This window comes from Aythya ferina (genome assembly GCF_964211825.1).
Source record: "Aythya ferina genome assembly, chromosome: 3".
NCBI classification, from domain to species: Eukaryota; Metazoa; Chordata; class Aves; order Anseriformes; family Anatidae; genus Aythya; species Aythya ferina.
Genome location: NC_140298.1, coordinates 43,401,458 through 43,418,611, shown reverse-complemented (window position 1 = coordinate 43,418,611; position 17,154 = coordinate 43,401,458). Strand labels below are relative to the sequence as shown.

Sequence of the window (17,154 nt, the reverse complement as noted above, 5' to 3'; positions counted from 1 at the left end):
AATTGCTACTTTTGTTCAAGACCATCTTTACTATTTAGGCGGAGGGGGGGATAGCCTTGTTTTTAACATATTTAACTTTCCAGCAGTTCAAAGATATTATTCAAGGATTTCATCTGCGTTTCTATTTAATGCAGAGAAGCAGAGGGCAACTACATGGTTTACCTTGCGTGCTTGTCTCCCATTATTGTGTGTGTTTGAGGAATAGGATATGGATAAAGAATTTGATTTATAACCTCCAATTGCATTTAAGGAGTATTATTAAATACTAGTCTAAAAAGGAAAAGTTATGGCCACCACAGTAACTACTATATATGCTTAAAAAACAAAACTAATATCCTGTTTTGTTATGTAATCAGTTTGTGTTGATTTTCTTACACTTTGATGATACGTTACTCATTTTACATTAAAGATTGTCTGAATTCTAGTAGCTGACAGCTCACTTTGCTCTGATCTGTCTCTGTGCCTAGTTTTTTTTTCCATTTACTTTTTTTATTACAGCACTCACTGAAAAAGTTGAAAGTGTATTATTCATTCCTTATTTGTTGATATTCTGAGTGGCAGTTTACAATCATTGCTGTTTGGCCCTGAGGATAACTTCATATATCAAAGAAAATTCTGTAGTTTAACTTTATGAAAATACAAATATATATTACTCTTTATTTGTATAGCGTTTCTTCTGTCATCTAAAATCTACTTTATCACAGGATTATGCAACAGCCCACGAAGATTTTCAGCACTCACTGGAACTGAACAAAAATCAGCCTATAGCTATGCTTTATAAAGGCTTAACCTTTTTTCACAGAGGACTCTTGAAGGTAAAGTTATGTTAAATAACAATTCTCTATTTGAGGTTATTTCCAAAAAATAGTTGTAGAAATCTCATTTGGTGTTGGCATACATATTTCTCTCACATAAAAACTTTAAGGCAAAGGAGTAAAAGCAAAATGAAAATGCTTTTAGTCCAATTCTAACAATGTAATGCTTCATAATATGACATATAAGTACTGCTGGTCTTGATGGGCGTTGGTAAATCAGTCATAACTGATGATGTGTTTATGTAGTGCTTTCAAAGATGTTTGTGTTTTGCATCTCTGCTGAGATCTGCATGGTTGTATTAAACTTTTTTTTTTTTTTTTTTTTCATGAAATGGAGACTCCTTAGAGGAGCCTGTGAATGGGAAAGGGATGAAGAGGAAAATAATATTAGATTCTTTCTTGAATGAGCTAGAATCAAGCTATTATTCAAAGAAACCAGGAATAGAGAACCCTACATCAGTGCCTGTGATATAAGTTGATTCTGAAGTGCTCATAGATAAATAGGGGGGACATAATTGTTCCCTCAGATTCTAAAATGAGCAGAGAAGTTGTTTCCTTTTTCAATCAACTGAAACCAATTTGAGATGCAAAGATATAACTGTGATTCTTAAATTTCAAGAAAGTGGATTTTTTTTTTTTTGCCTTTACTAACAGCTTGGAATTCAGTAAAGGTTGTATGAAGAAAGCCTGACAGAACCAGGAGACAACCCAGAACTCCTGGGTTTCAGCCCAGTATCTTTCATAGTTTATCACTACCCTTTTTGTATCCATGCTGGTATTTTCCCCTCACACACACACACTCACTGTACAAGGTGAGAACTCCAGGATGTCACTGAACTTACTGTCTGTATCTTATCTCAGTCAAGTGAGGTACTTGCAAATAATAGTTGGATTGAATTTCTGATTTTTGATGTAGACAGCCAAAAGCCCAGAAAGTGAACGTGGAAATATAACTGACAAGAGTAAATAATGCCTCAATCTTCAAGATGGGAACAATGCTTTCTTTTTTCAGATTTGCAAATCGACACAATTCTATGCTTTCCTCTACCCTATTTTTTTTTTTCCTGGAGGAAGTATCTTACCCATTACAGCCCTTTCATCCCTCTCTAATATTCTGTTTCTGAGAGATTGTTACTGAGTGGCTCTGTATTTCCAAGCATACCTCTACTCCTGTTTATCCTCTAATAAATTACTGTCAGGAGTGGTTCTTAAAGCAAGGCTGTACAGGTCACCTCTTAGGTTTTACTAGGCTTGCTGGAAACTGAGCTTTGGCTCAGTTTGAGAGGGTATTAATTTTTGGGGGGGGTGTTAATTTTTGAGTGAAAAGACATTGCTTTTGGGGATAATCTTCCGTCATCTAAAACTTATCTAGAGTATACAAGACAGTCAGTAATGGTAGATGACTATCTTATATTTTTGTTCAATAAGTATTTTGGTGCTTCTAGGAGATAGTACTCAGAATATATTTGATGCCTATTCTAAATAAGAATCTTGACAGGATTTATAATAACTCTGTACAAGTAACTTAAGTTTCTTACAAAGTTCTGATGAATAACTAAATCCATGGCAAGTAACTATTGATGCTAAAATGGTACGGAGGTAGTAAGTGACAAACTTTTTTGTTATTATCTCTCTATAGGAAGCCATTGAATCTTTCAAAGAAGCTCTGAAGCAGAAAGCAGACTTCATAGATGCATATAAAAGTCTGGGACAAGCCTACAGGTAAGGACATTCAGAAATAGTTTTAAACTTCTTCTATATGATTGTCTTCTTTAAAATGCACTCCAAAGTTTCACACATTTGTTACAAAACCATGCAGAATCATATGTGTCCTTGATAGCTCCTGTGGCCAGTATGGCTACGTGAGCATGTGTTCAAGACAAATAATTTTCAGGTTTGCTCTGTAGTTTTATTTCAGTCCCTAGCTGCTGTGGATCAAAGGTTAGGTGAATGGCAGGTATCAGTAAGATGGGAACATAACATAGTCATCAACTGAGTATCTCTGCACATTGTAGTTCTTTTCCCAACTTGCTGTGTCTTGTCAACTTTCTATTTCATATTTTACATTACTATTTTTGGAAAGTACTGATCTGCAGCAGAAATGCTGTTGCAGCAGAAGCATATTCTGTTTATCAAGGGTTAAATGGGGTAGGGATGGTACACAAGCATTTCATACAGATTTTAGTTATGTGGTCATGTTCTCTTCAGGCTGTATGCTTCCTTCAGCATACAGAACATGCAGTATTTACTGAAAGCAGTGAATTACATTTATTACATTAATTTTTTATTATTAGCTTTGTGGACTTGTGCCTTATTACAGTCTCTGCATTCTGAGCTCAATATAATGGTTAGTTTCCTCATGAGTTTTTCTGTGGTATTTGTTACTGTGGTGTGTGAATACTTTTCAGGTGCTAATGAATTGTCAGTAATTTAGCCTGGAATGTGGGTAGGTGCCTTTTTACATTTCCAATAAATCCTTTAACTATGTGTTTTGTGTTTGGATGTGAGACTTTCTCTCTCTCATCTTTTATATCCTGTGTCCAAGAAACTTCTGAAGAAGTTTTGCTTTGAGGGATGGGGATGACGGGGAAACAAGCTTTTTAAAGTTTCATTTTGCAGTGGATTGTTGTCTTACAAAGCAAAAGTCACTAAATCAGAGCATTCCAATCAGCTGAAGTATGTTGCTTTTCTCCCCTCTCACTGTCCACCACACTCAAAGTTCTCTGGTCCTCAGGAAATAATGGCAGAAGGAATGTAAAAGAAACTTCATTTCTTGTTTTGCTTGTTTTTTGTTTTATTACACTTAATATGCAAAGCACAATTACTGTTGGCTCATCTAAAATGCTCAGCAGTGAGATAAGGAATCTCAGCCAACAACCAGAAGATGAATGGAATATTGTTTAATAACAGAGGGGACTTATAACTAGTGGCCAACTAGGAAAGTCTGAAATACTTTCCCATAAACACACAGGTGTTATGAGAGGCAGAAATAATACCTAAGTTCTCCAGGACAGCCCTTGGTTAACTTCAGCTGACAGATGCTTCTTTCTTTCTAAAATTACATATTTTAAGTTCACACCTTCTTTCTTCTACATTTCAAATATGGTGCTTAAAAAAAATCTTTTAAAGATTTTTTTTTTTTTAGTGGAAGTAGGCAATTCTGAGTCTCCGATTTGTCCTTCTGCACAACATCAGTTATGGCATTTTATTTAATTTCTGCTTTGAGTCTAGTGACTTCTGTGTTCGTGCATGTGCTTGAAACAGAAGAGCTGTGGTTAATCACTGATCTGTCTAAAAATTCTTTTTGGCAAATGTACTTAAAACTAGTTAATGTTGTTAGTCTTTTCTGGCACTGCTAGTCTGGATTAATTTCAGGTAATGTAACTTGACCTAGAAAGAACTTCAAGATCTTAAATTTTAAAAATCAGTCTCCTGGACAAATATTTGAGGAAAAAATTACTTGTGTACTATTTCTATTTTTATTTATTCTGGATAGTAAAAACAGACACAGAGAAACTAAAAGCTGTCCTGACCATGGAGTAAGTCACTACGTTTGTTAGTATGTTTTTAGTTTCATCTTCCAAACACCACGCGCTTTCTTATTCAACATTTTAAGTATTTTGTATATTAAATACTGTTTATATAAAAAGTTAAAAGACCTGTCAGAGATTGCATTCTCTAAGAATGCATTTTTTGGAAATTTTGGTTCTGTTAGGTTCTGAAACCCATACTTAAATTATTTTTTTTAATGGTTTATGTCCATATAGAATTGTGGAAAATTTTTGTGGTCTTGTGGCATTGCATATTAGAGTACACATTTCAGTTAGTAAAAAACTGTGCAGCTGTTAATACCACCAAAGAACAGTTAGAGAATTACTGCTTTTGCTGAAGAAATTTCCTATTAGTATTGCATTCCATTTTGATGATATCCCCTGTGGACACATGAAACCAACTTTTAAAAAGTAAATTTGCTGTCACCATTAACTTCTGTATTTTTCACTTTATACTTTATGGAATTCCCTAGGGAACTTGGCAACTTCGATGCTGCTACAGAGAGCTTCCAGAAGGCTTTGCTGCTAAATCAAAATCATGTTCAGACATTACAGCTCAAAGGAATGATGCTTTATCATCATGGTAGCTTAGATGAAGCACTGAAGAATTTTAAGGTATGTAGTGTAAGACCCACTTTAAATAAGAAATCAAAGTATTTTAACAAAAATTAGTATACAAGAATTGTTTTAAAAAAAGACAAATTCCAAGTTTTACATTCTGAATGCTAATAAGAATGTGCATTTGAATATAAATACAGTTTAAGTCTGTCATAAAAGATTTATTAAAAGCTTGGAGTTTAGAATTAAAAATGAAATTTGGCTAAAACTAAGATACTTCCTCTACTTTATGAATTCCTAAAGTCATGCTCTGGTTGAAACGTTTTATCAGTTTTTTGAAACTGGTAATTGTGTTCTAGCTAATATTTTACTTTGGGTTGAAACTTAAATGTTTATTTGTACCTGGGGGAAGAAAGGATTTAGTCTTCTTTGTAATTTTAAGTTTAAAATATGCATACAAAGTTCCATTTTTTTTTGAACAATAATTTCTGAGGCATTTTCCGTGTTTTGAAACAACTCATGCTATGTAGGTAGCCACTGACCTTGGGGAAAAAAAGTACATAATTCTTTAGGTAAATAAAATCTTGCCTCTTTCCATGGACACTAAGTAACAGCCTCATTTTGCAGGCAGAACAATAATGATATAGACATGTGGTTAACATTCGCTTTTAAAACAATAATTGAAATGAGATGTGAACATGACTATATCCCCTTTGAATGCAACTGTGCTTATTCTAAGGAGAACAGTTCCTTAGTCATTATGTATTCCTCTTGTAGAACACAATTTGTAGATACTGGTATAATTGAAAAGATGATTTAACTTTTAAGACAGAAATGTTCCTCTAAAGAGATGTAATTGTTAGAAAAAGAATCAGAGCATTGTTTAAATGAATGAATATCAGTTTGCTATGTGTTTAACATACAGTAAATATTTGACTAAAATAATGAAGTGTACTAATGCATGAACTAATGAAGATATCACACCATTTCTTCAATCCATATGTTGAACTAGTCAAGAAAACCACATTAATATAATGACTGTTTTTTTTTTTCTAGTTTCATTCAACTAATGAAACTAGACCTGTTATCATTAGTGCAAACACAGTCTACTTTCATAACAATTAGTGTGATCAAAAGCATATTTGCACTGGCAATTCCTTTTCTTTAGTAAAGCTGGAAGTATTTTTCTTTGCTAGCAATCTAACTTTGGTGGAAAGCGCTTCTTAATAATCAGTAAATCTTTTCAGTAGGGAAGGCCTTCTGACAAAACAGGTTAGCTTATTTGAAGATTCTCATTCTCTGTTTCTTGATTTGTGAATGCTTTATTCCTTTAACCTTCTAGAGGTGTCTACAGCTAGAACCATACAATGAAGTATGCCAGTATATGAAAGGACTCAGCCATGTTGCAATGGGACAGTTTTATGAAGGCATAAAAGCTCAGACTAAAGTTATGTTAAATGATCCACTACCAGGCCAGAAAGCCAGTCCAGAATATCTGAAAGTGAAATATCTCCGAGGTGAGTTGATTTTTTTCGCTTTAAATCCTGTAAGAACCCTGAAAGTGCAGGTGTGGTTATAATTATGTCAATTTTAAGGAAACATTGTACATCCTGAGGAGCACAATAGAGTGTGTCATCCAGAAAATGTACACACTTGTTTGTTCATGCAGTTAAAAGTCGGCACCATAAACCTGATGCATGTTTCTGTGAAATGGTAAAGTGGTACTTAGCTGAAGTAGGCTTATGTCTGTCTTGGAAATTAGCTAATAACAAAACTTGATTATTGAAGAGTAATACCTTATTTAAGTTATGTTGGATAACCGACAAATGTATAATCTGTTTTCTGATCTTATATAATTACAGAAGTAGAATGATCATGCGAACAGTATTTAATTTTATTTCTTTCCTCCAGAGTATTCTAGATACTTGCATGCACATTTGGATACCCCTCTTACAGAGTATAATATTGATATAGATCTTCCTGGAAATTTCAAGGACCACTGGGCAAAAAATCTTCCTTTTCTTATAGAAAATTATGAAGAACAGCCAGGGTTACAGCCACATATAAAGTGAGCAATTTTATTTTTTTTAAGCCTACTCACAATGCTTTTTTTTCTGCTTGACTTTTAAAAATGCTATTCTGAGGCACTTATACTGTGGAAATCCAGTGAATGTAGGTTCTTTTGAAAACTGTAGCAACTGGAGTTGATTCAGTTCATAAAAGAGGAAGAATGATACTTACAATGACTTTTTTTCAGTTTGATTTTCACATAAGCAATATTGTTTCACATCATACAGCTTTAATGATTTACTATTCTATTTTGTTTTCTTTGCAATCGGTGTTAAGGCATTGAAAAGTTTGAGATGCTGAGTGCAATGCTATGTAGCACCCTTACTAGTTTCTTGCTATGTGTTAAGTTTTGTTTTGTTTTATTTTATTTTATTTTATTTTATTTTATTTTATTTTATTTTATTTTATTTTATTTTATTTTTTATTTTATTTTATTTTTTATTTTATTTTATTTTTTATTTTATTTTATTTTTTATTTTATTTTATTTTTTATTTTATTTTATTTTTGTTAGAGGTGTAATTTCTCAACTGTTAAGTAGATTTGTTAATAACATATGGGTTTCACTAGGAAAAATATTCTCCAGAATAATTTAGATAACCAATATTTTAGGGGCAGCATAATATCAGCTAACAGAGCACGGGATTTATTAGACTAGTCTTCAGAAATATGCACTTAAAGGAAGGATAGCAGTTTCTCCTGATGTAAATGAATTTCTAGATATATTCTCACTTAATTCCTCTATGTAAAAATAATGCTGAGTTAAAAATATATGGCTTTTGTGTTAAAAAGATGGATTCTATTCCATATATGCAAGTAGCTTTTACAGAATTAAGGGATAATTTGCAGAATAAGACTTCCAGTTTCTATATGTATTCTTTCCTTACTTAGTGTTGAGGTTCCTCAGGTAAGCGTGGCATTTCAAGGTGTGTTATTGGTTAACTTTTAGTGCCAATTACTATGAGAAAGTCTGAAGATGAAATAGTTTTTGATAATAATAAGATGAGTAGAATGAGGATTTGATTTGAGATAGTGTAACTGCCATATACTGTGTATATTTAGTGAGGTGGGAAAAGAAACGAGTGTCAAAAAGTCAGTTTTTGAGTATTTCCCACGTGAACAGTATGGATTACCAGACGAACAAATTGTTTTATAACTTCCAAGACCTATGTTGCCAAGTTATGTCTGATGTATGTTTTTCTCCTCTGTAAGAGATGTGTTATTTCAGAATTTTGAAAGCTATAAGACTGATGTGCAAGAACTCATATGTGTAGCTGATCATCTGGGTTCCATGATGCAGTATGAGACACCAGGATTTCTTCCAAATAAAAGAATACATAGAGGTATACTGAAAAAGCTCTCAACTTGAGAATTAAAAAATGAATGTGGTTACAATTTAATGCCATGCCTTAACTACCTGCAAATTGGTCTTAAGCTCTACTCATTTTGAATACTTATATAAAAAGTTAAAATGAAAATAATAATTATATCAGCAAATTTCCTGGAAAAGATGATCTCCCAGTTTTTAATGATATGGGAATTTTTTTCTGTAAATACATCACTTCCCTGCTTCAGTTTTCCTGTCAGTAGAAAAAGAAGTGTGTGGTTCTGATTGCTTTTCTGTTTTTGTTGTTTGTCCTTCTCTCCTCCTCCTCCCAGCAATGGGATTGGCTACTTTAGAAGTAATGCAAGCTGTGCAGCGGACGTGGGCAAACTCAAAAGTTCGGATGAATGGGAAAACCAGACTGATGCAGTGGAGGGATATGTTTGATATTGCTGTGAAGTGGCGAAGGTAATGATAAGAGAGAAAACAAGCCTTAAGTTGTAATAATGGTGCATGCTTCAGTTAACCAAAGGGCTGTAGTCTGAACAGGTAGAACAATTGTTATTTCTGTGCTAGAAACAGTTGAATAAGCTAAAGGGAGTCAATCTTAGCCTATATACTTGAATGTATCTTTGTGCATATATTTGTGAAAAATCCAATGCATTCCATAAAGGGCTGCATAACAATAAGTAATCTAAACAAAGAGCTCAGACTGAGGCATTCTGGGGTTAGAGGGATTCTTTACTTGGTGTGTTGTTTCATTTTGTTGTTGTTGTTGTTTTTCTTACATTCTTCATGGAAAAAGAGTAGATAAAAGCAAAAGTGTGTTGCTAATGTAGAGAGGATGGATGAGTGTTTTGGTAGGTAAACACAAATAGATCATTCAAAGGTAATTAAGACCAAACCAAATAATGTGTGTTTTTTTGAATACTTTATTGTATCTTCTATTAATTCTCAATTACTTTCACATTAAATTGTTATCAGAAATAGAAATACTTTTTTTTTTTTTTTTTTTTTAAAATGTTCCATAGAATATATTTTAGTCATCTTGAATACTTTTGTTTTTTTAATGTTTACTTGGTTTTTCTACCCCATCTCTATGGAAAAATTGCACAAACTGATTGCTGGAGACCTGAATCTGATTATCTCTTGCCATTGTAAATATCAATGATTTTTTTTCATTAGTGTACAACTAGCATTTTTTTTTTTTTTGCATAAATAATTATTTATTCGAATAAATTCATTTTTGTTAATTTTTTATTCTATGAAGTTATTAGCAAAATACTTCATAGTATTTTGCCTTTCTGAACAGCCTTTTGGAATGTCTTGCTTTCCCATTTGGAGATTGATAGGTTTGGCGAAAGGATTGCTCTGGTTTTGTTTCAAATGCAGTCCAGTTGATTGAGCAGAAGTTATCAGAGTATTGTGTCTGAAACTGCTGGCCTTGAAAACAACAGACGTTTAATAGCAGTCTGTGACAATCTTGTCAGCTGAAATACTCAACATTTGAACTTTTTATTTTTTGCGTGATTAATTCACGTGAAATAATTCACAAAAAATGCAGTAATATAGCCATGTAACATTGATCAGATTGGGCTCATCTCATCAGGTTCCTCAGTAAGAAAAGTTACTATCTTGAACTCTATAGCTCAGACCAGTGGTCAATAAAACTTTGCATCCTGTCAACAGCAAGAGCTAGTTGAAGGTTCGTAAGAAAAAGTGTAAGAGTAAAACAAGTACAAAGCAATCATCCAGAATGGTTTCCCAGTCTGTCATAGTTTTCTGTGGCTTGTGCATTTTATTGAGTCAGAAGTGACCAATAACGTACTCAGAGTTGTAGAATCGTAGAATGAGGCAGCATTTTTCTGCTGTTATTCTGGCAGTAACATCTGTGAAGAACAAGACGGAATCGAGGCGTGTTTGAATTTTTTTTTTTTTTTTGAGTCCAGAAAGACAAAATACAGCAGTCACCTCACTTGTATTGGTTTAATTCTTTATAGGTTTTTGGTTCTTAAAAATCTCTCCTTAGTTAACACCTGTGCATTATAAACTAACATACTGTGCAACGTCAAGCTCCCTGCTGCAGACACAGTATTCAGTTTTGACATGAAGATTCCCACAACCTTCCAAGCAGTTAAGGCAGAGGTGACTCAGAGGACCTGGTACTAGACTTGCCCACATTTTTAGGTCTTATGCTGTGTTGGGATTTATTTTTCTTAAAGCATCACTGATACTGAACTCATTAATACTTAAGGTGAGCAATTCTGATGCAAGTGAAGGCTGTCGTAGGAGGAATTGTGTATACCTTTATCAGTAGGAAGACATACTTGTTTGTGGATTTCAGGGGTTCTGTTGGCAATGAGAATCAGATTTTTCTTTTGTTTTATGTACCCTAAAATGGAATAATTGTAGGCACATTTGACTGAAGAATCCTAATTACTGTAGGGTAACTAATTTTATTTGTTTATATGATAGTAGCAGCTAGGGGCCGCAGTGGAGTCCCTATTACACTTACTTCTTTTGTAAAGTAAAAGACAGTTGTGCTGCAAAGGTTCTATTTTCTAATAAAAGGCTAAACCAGGTAGGTGAAACAAACAAGAGAGTGAGGAAGAAATAAAGTAACATTAGTGTTAATAGTTCTTGTGCAGATGAGTGAGATATAATAAGCCAGTTATTAGTAGCAATCAGACTGATAGCCACTCCTTAAAAATAGATCTGCCAAAAAGGTGTTTGAAGTATATCAACAGAACAGCACTAGGAAAACCTCTGTTTTCACTGCCTGTGCTGCTGTTCTTAATTTATTAAATGAAAGACACGAGAAGCAAGCAGCCTCATTTTTGCACTATGGAATTTAAAACGAGGCGAAAATTACATGTAATACTAGCTACCAATTCTGTAAGTAAGTATTCTGATAAAATAAGAGGATGCTTTAGGTACAAGGAGTGCACTTCTGAAAATACTCTGCTTTCCGCCTTTAAAAAGAAAGGAAGGGTTGGGAATTACATTTTCTGGTTGATGCAAAGCTTTGAAAGACCATAGGACATATTGCAACTTTGTTTGAAACCCTTACTTTTTGTGAGCCAACCTCTAGCTACATAAAATGCTTATAAATTCTTTTCTTATGAAAACCCTATGTACATTTCTTTAAAAAAAAAAAACAAAAAGCATTTTTTGTGACTTCTGAATTATAGCTTTTGTGAAAAATTGTGTGAGAGAACAAAGTTCAATTAGAAATATTACATGGAGTGAAACGTGCCAATGTTAACATCCTTTGTCTTTGTAGGATAGCAGACCCTGACCAGCCTGTGCTTTGGTTGGACCAAATGCCCGCCCGAAGCCTTAGCAGAGGTTTTAATAATCACATTAATTTAATCAGGTATGAGAGTTTTGCCAAACAGCTTTTTCGCACACACTAAGGCACTGTACCAAAACTTACTGGTTGTTCATGAAACAGCATGCACGCTAAGGACATATGTGTCCAATACTATATTATTTACTTTAATGTGTATTTATTATTTTCTATTGGAATATTTATTTGTTGTGCACTCTTATTTTTCACTGATGACATTTTCTCTTCCTCCTGGATTTCAACTGTACAACTGAGTTACAGCAAGATAAAAAGTAGTACCTGAAAGGTGCATATTTTTACATACTGTTTTTAATTCCCAAATGATCTTTTTTTAATGTAAAGTTAATCACAGCTGTTATTACTGCAGATGATACTTCTTGAAGACAGTGGCAATTATAATGAAACAGAGCTTTCTTATTGCCTTTATTCCCAATTTATAATAGGGAGAAAACAGTTTCTTTAGTTGTTCTCAAAGTAGACCAAATTAAAGCAAAGGTGACAAAATAAGTAACCCATCAAAGGTAATAGGTGCATTTTCAAACAAAGCTCAAATTAAAGATTGAACCACTGTTGTACGTTCCATCTTCTCCCATTCTGCAAGACTCAGTATTGCACTCAAGGTAGTGCTACCTCCCACAAAGTGGTAGAAGTGTGAGAGACTCAATGTGGCAATGTGGCAACATCACTGTCAATCACAGGAGCAGAGTGTTTGTAACTAAATATGTAGCCAGATTACATCTTTTTTTTTTTTCTCCCCCACTATGGGAAGTATTGAATCTTTGATCTGTCATTCTGCTTTCATATCTACTTCTTCCTTTTTTTGAGAATGTGCTTGGAAAAAGCAAGACAAGGAAGCAAAGCCTTCTCAAGAATTTTAAAGTAAAAAAAGTGATAGTCTGATGTTCACAAATGATGATCACTACTGATAATTCCTCCACGCTCGTCCTACCATTCTACAAGGCTCCCCTTTACTTTAAGGAGCAATGGCAATGTAGTTTTAAACTCCAAATTGCAATTGGTGGTTGCCCTTCAGGGATGTACTCATTATTGGACAGTCTTAGGCTTAGGCTTCTGTCTTCCCTCAAGTCAAGTGTTACATTTGGGCTCCAAACTCTGTCCATCTTTACTGCATTCCTCTCTACACACATAGGCTTCAGCTGAAATCACAACAATCTATTCTTTGAGACAAGGGTGTCTCCCATACTTCATCTGTTTCTGTCTGTTTTTATTTTAAAATGGGAGAGGGGAAAACTTAATTATTAGGTAGTCTAAGGTGGCAGAATGCAAGGACATTAATATAACAACACTTGATTACTATGCTGAAAGCATATTCTGAAGAGTGCACCCTTGTTCAAGATCTCTGTCAGCAACTGTTTTTCACTGAGCAAAGCACAGTAATTGCTTTGCTCATTGCATTTAATAATTGCATTTAATTGCTCTGCTGATAGGAAAACAAAACTGACAACTTACTGTTCCAGTTATTGTGGTGGTTCTGTAGAAACTTAAAATAAGCATTATGAACTTTGAGAATGATAGGCCTGCAGTTTTAATCTTTTGGTTTTGGATCAGCCTTGACTTTTGGAGATCTCATCAGCATTTTGGTTGTGCATTTTTTGATAGCAAATCAATGATTATCAGGGAGTTACCATTTAGGGGCTTTTTTAGAGGGAACACTAGATTTGAAGCAGCCTTAAGAGCTGATCATGGTTCAGTACTGGCTGCTGACTGCATCCTTTTTGATTCTAGGAAGCAATACTTGTTTGATGATTCTGCACCCCAAGTAATAGCTGTTTTCCTTGGTTAGCTTCCCATAGTGATTTGTTTCTGTTTTTGGATTCCCTCCTGATGACTTCACATGGGGCTCACCCCCATCTGGAGTACTGCTTTCAGCTCTAGGGCCCCCAGCACAAGAAAGACATAAAAGTATTAGAACAAGTCTAATAAAAATTACTTTCTCTAATAAAACGATTTTATCTAACAATAGAACACCAGCCTTTTGTTCTTTGTTCCAAGGGAATAGGATAGGTAACGGTTCCTGACTTTCTAATTTGTTATGGGCCCTACTGACAGAAGCTCAAATAATACTTAGTAGAATATGAACTTAGTAATATTTTGACATTCTGGCTAATGGCATACGTTGTCTTGGAAGTATGTAAGAAATATAACTGCAAGTACTGGGTGTAGTTCCGTGTAGTTCATACCGGTAACTACCATTTCTTCAGTTGTGCTGATTCAGTGTCTTACTGCACATAACATTTAGTATTCCTATTTTGCCATGCATCTGTGTAGTTTATTTGGCAAAAATTAGGGCTGGGTAGCTCTAGGAGGGATAGTGGAGAGCGTAGAGGAGTAATGTTTTAAACTAGCTAGCCACTGAACGATTTGAAAAGTGGAACTTTCTTTCATTGTTTTAGTATTCATGACAGATGTAGTCAGGCTGAGCTCATGCTGTCTCTAGCTTGTTTGATACAAATTGTACACCAGTAGTTTCTGTGTGCAAAAATACTTGGATTAGATATCTTTTAGCGTATGCTTTTTCTTTACCTCAGAATTCTTTGCATTTACAGTCCACTATTGTTGAATGATTTTTGGAAAAAAAAAATGTTTACATGTGGAGGCACTAGCATTCAGTGAGTTCTGAATTCAAAATTATTTTCCAGAATGGTATAGTGATTGAAGAGTGTCAGAAAACAGTTTTGTTTTCATTTGAAGAGCTTTTAATAGAGGGTATAAGAGAAGTCTTGTACTTCACTGTGTTTAATGGACTTCCAGATCTTAACAATCTTAAGATACAAATATATTGGCTATTGCTGCTACTTTGTGGGTCTATACACAAGCACAACTCTGGCTGATCTCTTTTCTGGCAAATGATTAAAGTTACCAAGTTTTATTTAAATTAGAGTGAATGTTCTTGAAAGTTTGAATTATTTCCAAAACAAGGATTTGGGATCAGCTAAACATTAATGATACACTCAGTGTTCTTACCAAAAAAAAAAAAAAAAAGTAAAGACACTCTCTAGAAGAGTGCTGCTTTTGAAGTTTTGGTAGTAGTGCTTAATATACAGAAATTAAAGCTGACCACCCACCAAAAGTCTTTTCTCAGTACTGCTGCTTCTAGGTGGTAGCCTTATGGAATGATAGGTCTGGTTTGGATGCATTTTCCAAGATGCCACTTAATAAAAATCCAGTTCCTTATTCTGACATGCTTCTGCCTGTTGTACAGATTTTTTTTATACAGATGGAAAATGATGGGACGTACAACAAGGGCAAATTATGCACAGAAATTTATCTTCATCCTTTCTCTTTCTATCTCTCCCTCCCTTTCCTATGTGCAGATTATGTATGTGTTCTAATTCTGTTCGGGTTTTTAAAGACCGATTCTGCAATTACTCTGAGACCAGGCCTGCTGAAGTGAGAGGTGGTGGAGTGAGACAGGGAGTTAAGCTGCCAAAATCACTTACTCAGAGTGAATAAAAGCTAGGTGTGTACACCTTCCTGTGATTGACAGTGGTTTTGCTTCCTCAGAGAGCGATAACGTTTGCTTTATAAAATCTTGTTTTGTAGACTGGGAGAAGAGGAAGGACTCCTACAAATGCAATAATGGTATGTAATTTTTCCTCTCAGAGTGGTTATAATACTAGCAGGTTTTTATCAGGTTTTTATTTATAATTTTTCTTTGTGTTCTATGGGGGCAAAAAAACTTGTTTCCTTATTCAACAGTTACTACTCCTGTTAGGAGTCAAAGCAAAATTACTTCAGTAAGTAGGTGCTCAGGTGAGTAAAGAAAACTGTACCTGGAAATGTGAAAACTGTACATGGAAAACTATGTTAGAGCATATTAACACATCTGTTCACAAATAAGTAAAATGGGGAATGTTGGTTCTCAAAGTAAATCAGTGTGCACACTGATAATTCTCTCAGCTCTGCAATTTCTACTAGTCTAAACAACTGTCTGAGAAAATTCTGTCCTATTACAATAGATAATTATCGTATAGATAATGGATATACTAAAAATGGGAGAATACCCATGAAATGCAGTTTATCTGAGAACAACTGTACCAATAATACATGAATTTTTGCAAGTTCAATTGGGAATCTATGTCCAAAGTTGTGGATGGGCAATTTGCCATTTCAGAAAAAAACTCTAATTCTTTACTTTGATCTAAGAGCATCTGTGGATAAAATATTGTCAAATTTTAATGAACAATGTTTGCCTTAGCCCTGGAATGTTGGCTTGAAAAACAGGACTTTAAAGAGAAACTTTTCTTTTGTTTTGTAGGGGCCAGGTCATTAACATGCGGTACCTGGAGTACTTCGAGAAAATTCTGCATTTTATCAAAGATAGGATCCTTGTTTATCATGGGTAAGCTTTTGATTTTTTTTTTCACTTCTCCCTGCCTGCTGCTTCACTCCCCTGGTAATACTGATTTGAAATTTACATAGTGATTAATTTCGGAAAGTCCAAGTGACATTTCTGTAATTCTATGTTCTAGTGTTCTTAGTGTCTATAGCTGTTATACTTCCTAATAGAAATGCAAAATCCTATTATTTGCCACTTAACCTAATCGGAAAAATATTGTCAGTTATAGTATACTTCTAATTAAATAATGGTATTAAATTTCTACCCACAGCTTTTGCATGAGTGGGTCTTAATTCTTTCTATAAAATATGACTCATTAAAGATGTCTTCCCCCCTGGTAGAATGGAGTACAGTTCCTGGTAAAATAGACTATAATTTCCTCTGGATATTGAGATTAATTTTTTTAATAGAGTGATAAATCCCACCTTTTGGAGTGAGGAGAAGGAAAAATAGAAGATATGAAAAGCAATTTTATATAAAACTGGTGTTTGGCAAGTAGTTTTATCAGAACAGAAAATCTTTGCTACCTGTTATATAGATGGGTTTGTAGAGTACTCAAGCAGAAGATGGTAGTAGAACCTTAAACAGAAGAATGTAGATAATCTTAAAATTGGTGTTTATATCAATTTCAAACTTTGATCGCTCTCTTATGCGTAAAATGTCTTCCCAACCTGTGGCTTATTTGTGGCAACAATGTTCTGACAAAGTTTAAAAAAATTAAGAAGCTCTTAGGTCTTCTAATTTTTCTTTGGCCTGGTAACTTCTGTTAAATATTACATTCTATTATTCTTTGTGCTATGTGAATACCAAAAATAAAAGTACAGAAAAGCTTTTTAACAGTTGAAAACATTTAAGTTTTAGAACATTTCTGATAGCTACTGATTCATAAGCTTTGTCCTAACTGAAAAGTCTACCTTCTATTGAAAGCTTTTTCAGGCTGAGCCAGTAGCCTTTGACCTTGAACCAGAGCAGTTTGTGCAGTGGTTTTAAAATATACTTCAATTCTTAAAATCTGTGTACAGTGATAAATTTTAGAGAGCTGGTTCAATAGGTTTCTTCACTATCCATCTGTGCCTGCACCTGTAATATATATGTTACATTTGAGGCTGCACAAATGCACTCATTTTGG

The 17,154-nt window shown here is 34.2% G+C and overlaps 1 protein-coding gene across 2 annotated transcripts in view; it reads left to right on the top strand.

Annotated features, from left to right (window-relative positions):
- Nucleotides 1-17,154, top strand: part of TTC13 (tetratricopeptide repeat domain 13) — a 38,718-nt gene that overhangs the window by 11,251 nt on the left and 10,313 nt on the right. For both annotated transcript variants that reach the window (XM_084515753.1, XM_084515752.1), the window contains exons 8-16: nt 705-815; nt 2,455-2,537; nt 4,840-4,981; nt 6,267-6,441; nt 6,836-6,992; nt 8,205-8,335; nt 8,652-8,784; nt 11,600-11,692; nt 15,945-16,028. In XM_084515753.1, coding sequence (XP_084371879.1) covers nt 705-815; nt 2,455-2,537; nt 4,840-4,981; nt 6,267-6,441; nt 6,836-6,992; nt 8,205-8,335; nt 8,652-8,784; nt 11,600-11,692; nt 15,945-16,028 — 1,109 coding nt within the window. The remainder of the gene's footprint in view (nt 1-704; nt 816-2,454; nt 2,538-4,839; nt 4,982-6,266; nt 6,442-6,835; nt 6,993-8,204; nt 8,336-8,651; nt 8,785-11,599; nt 11,693-15,944; nt 16,029-17,154) is intronic.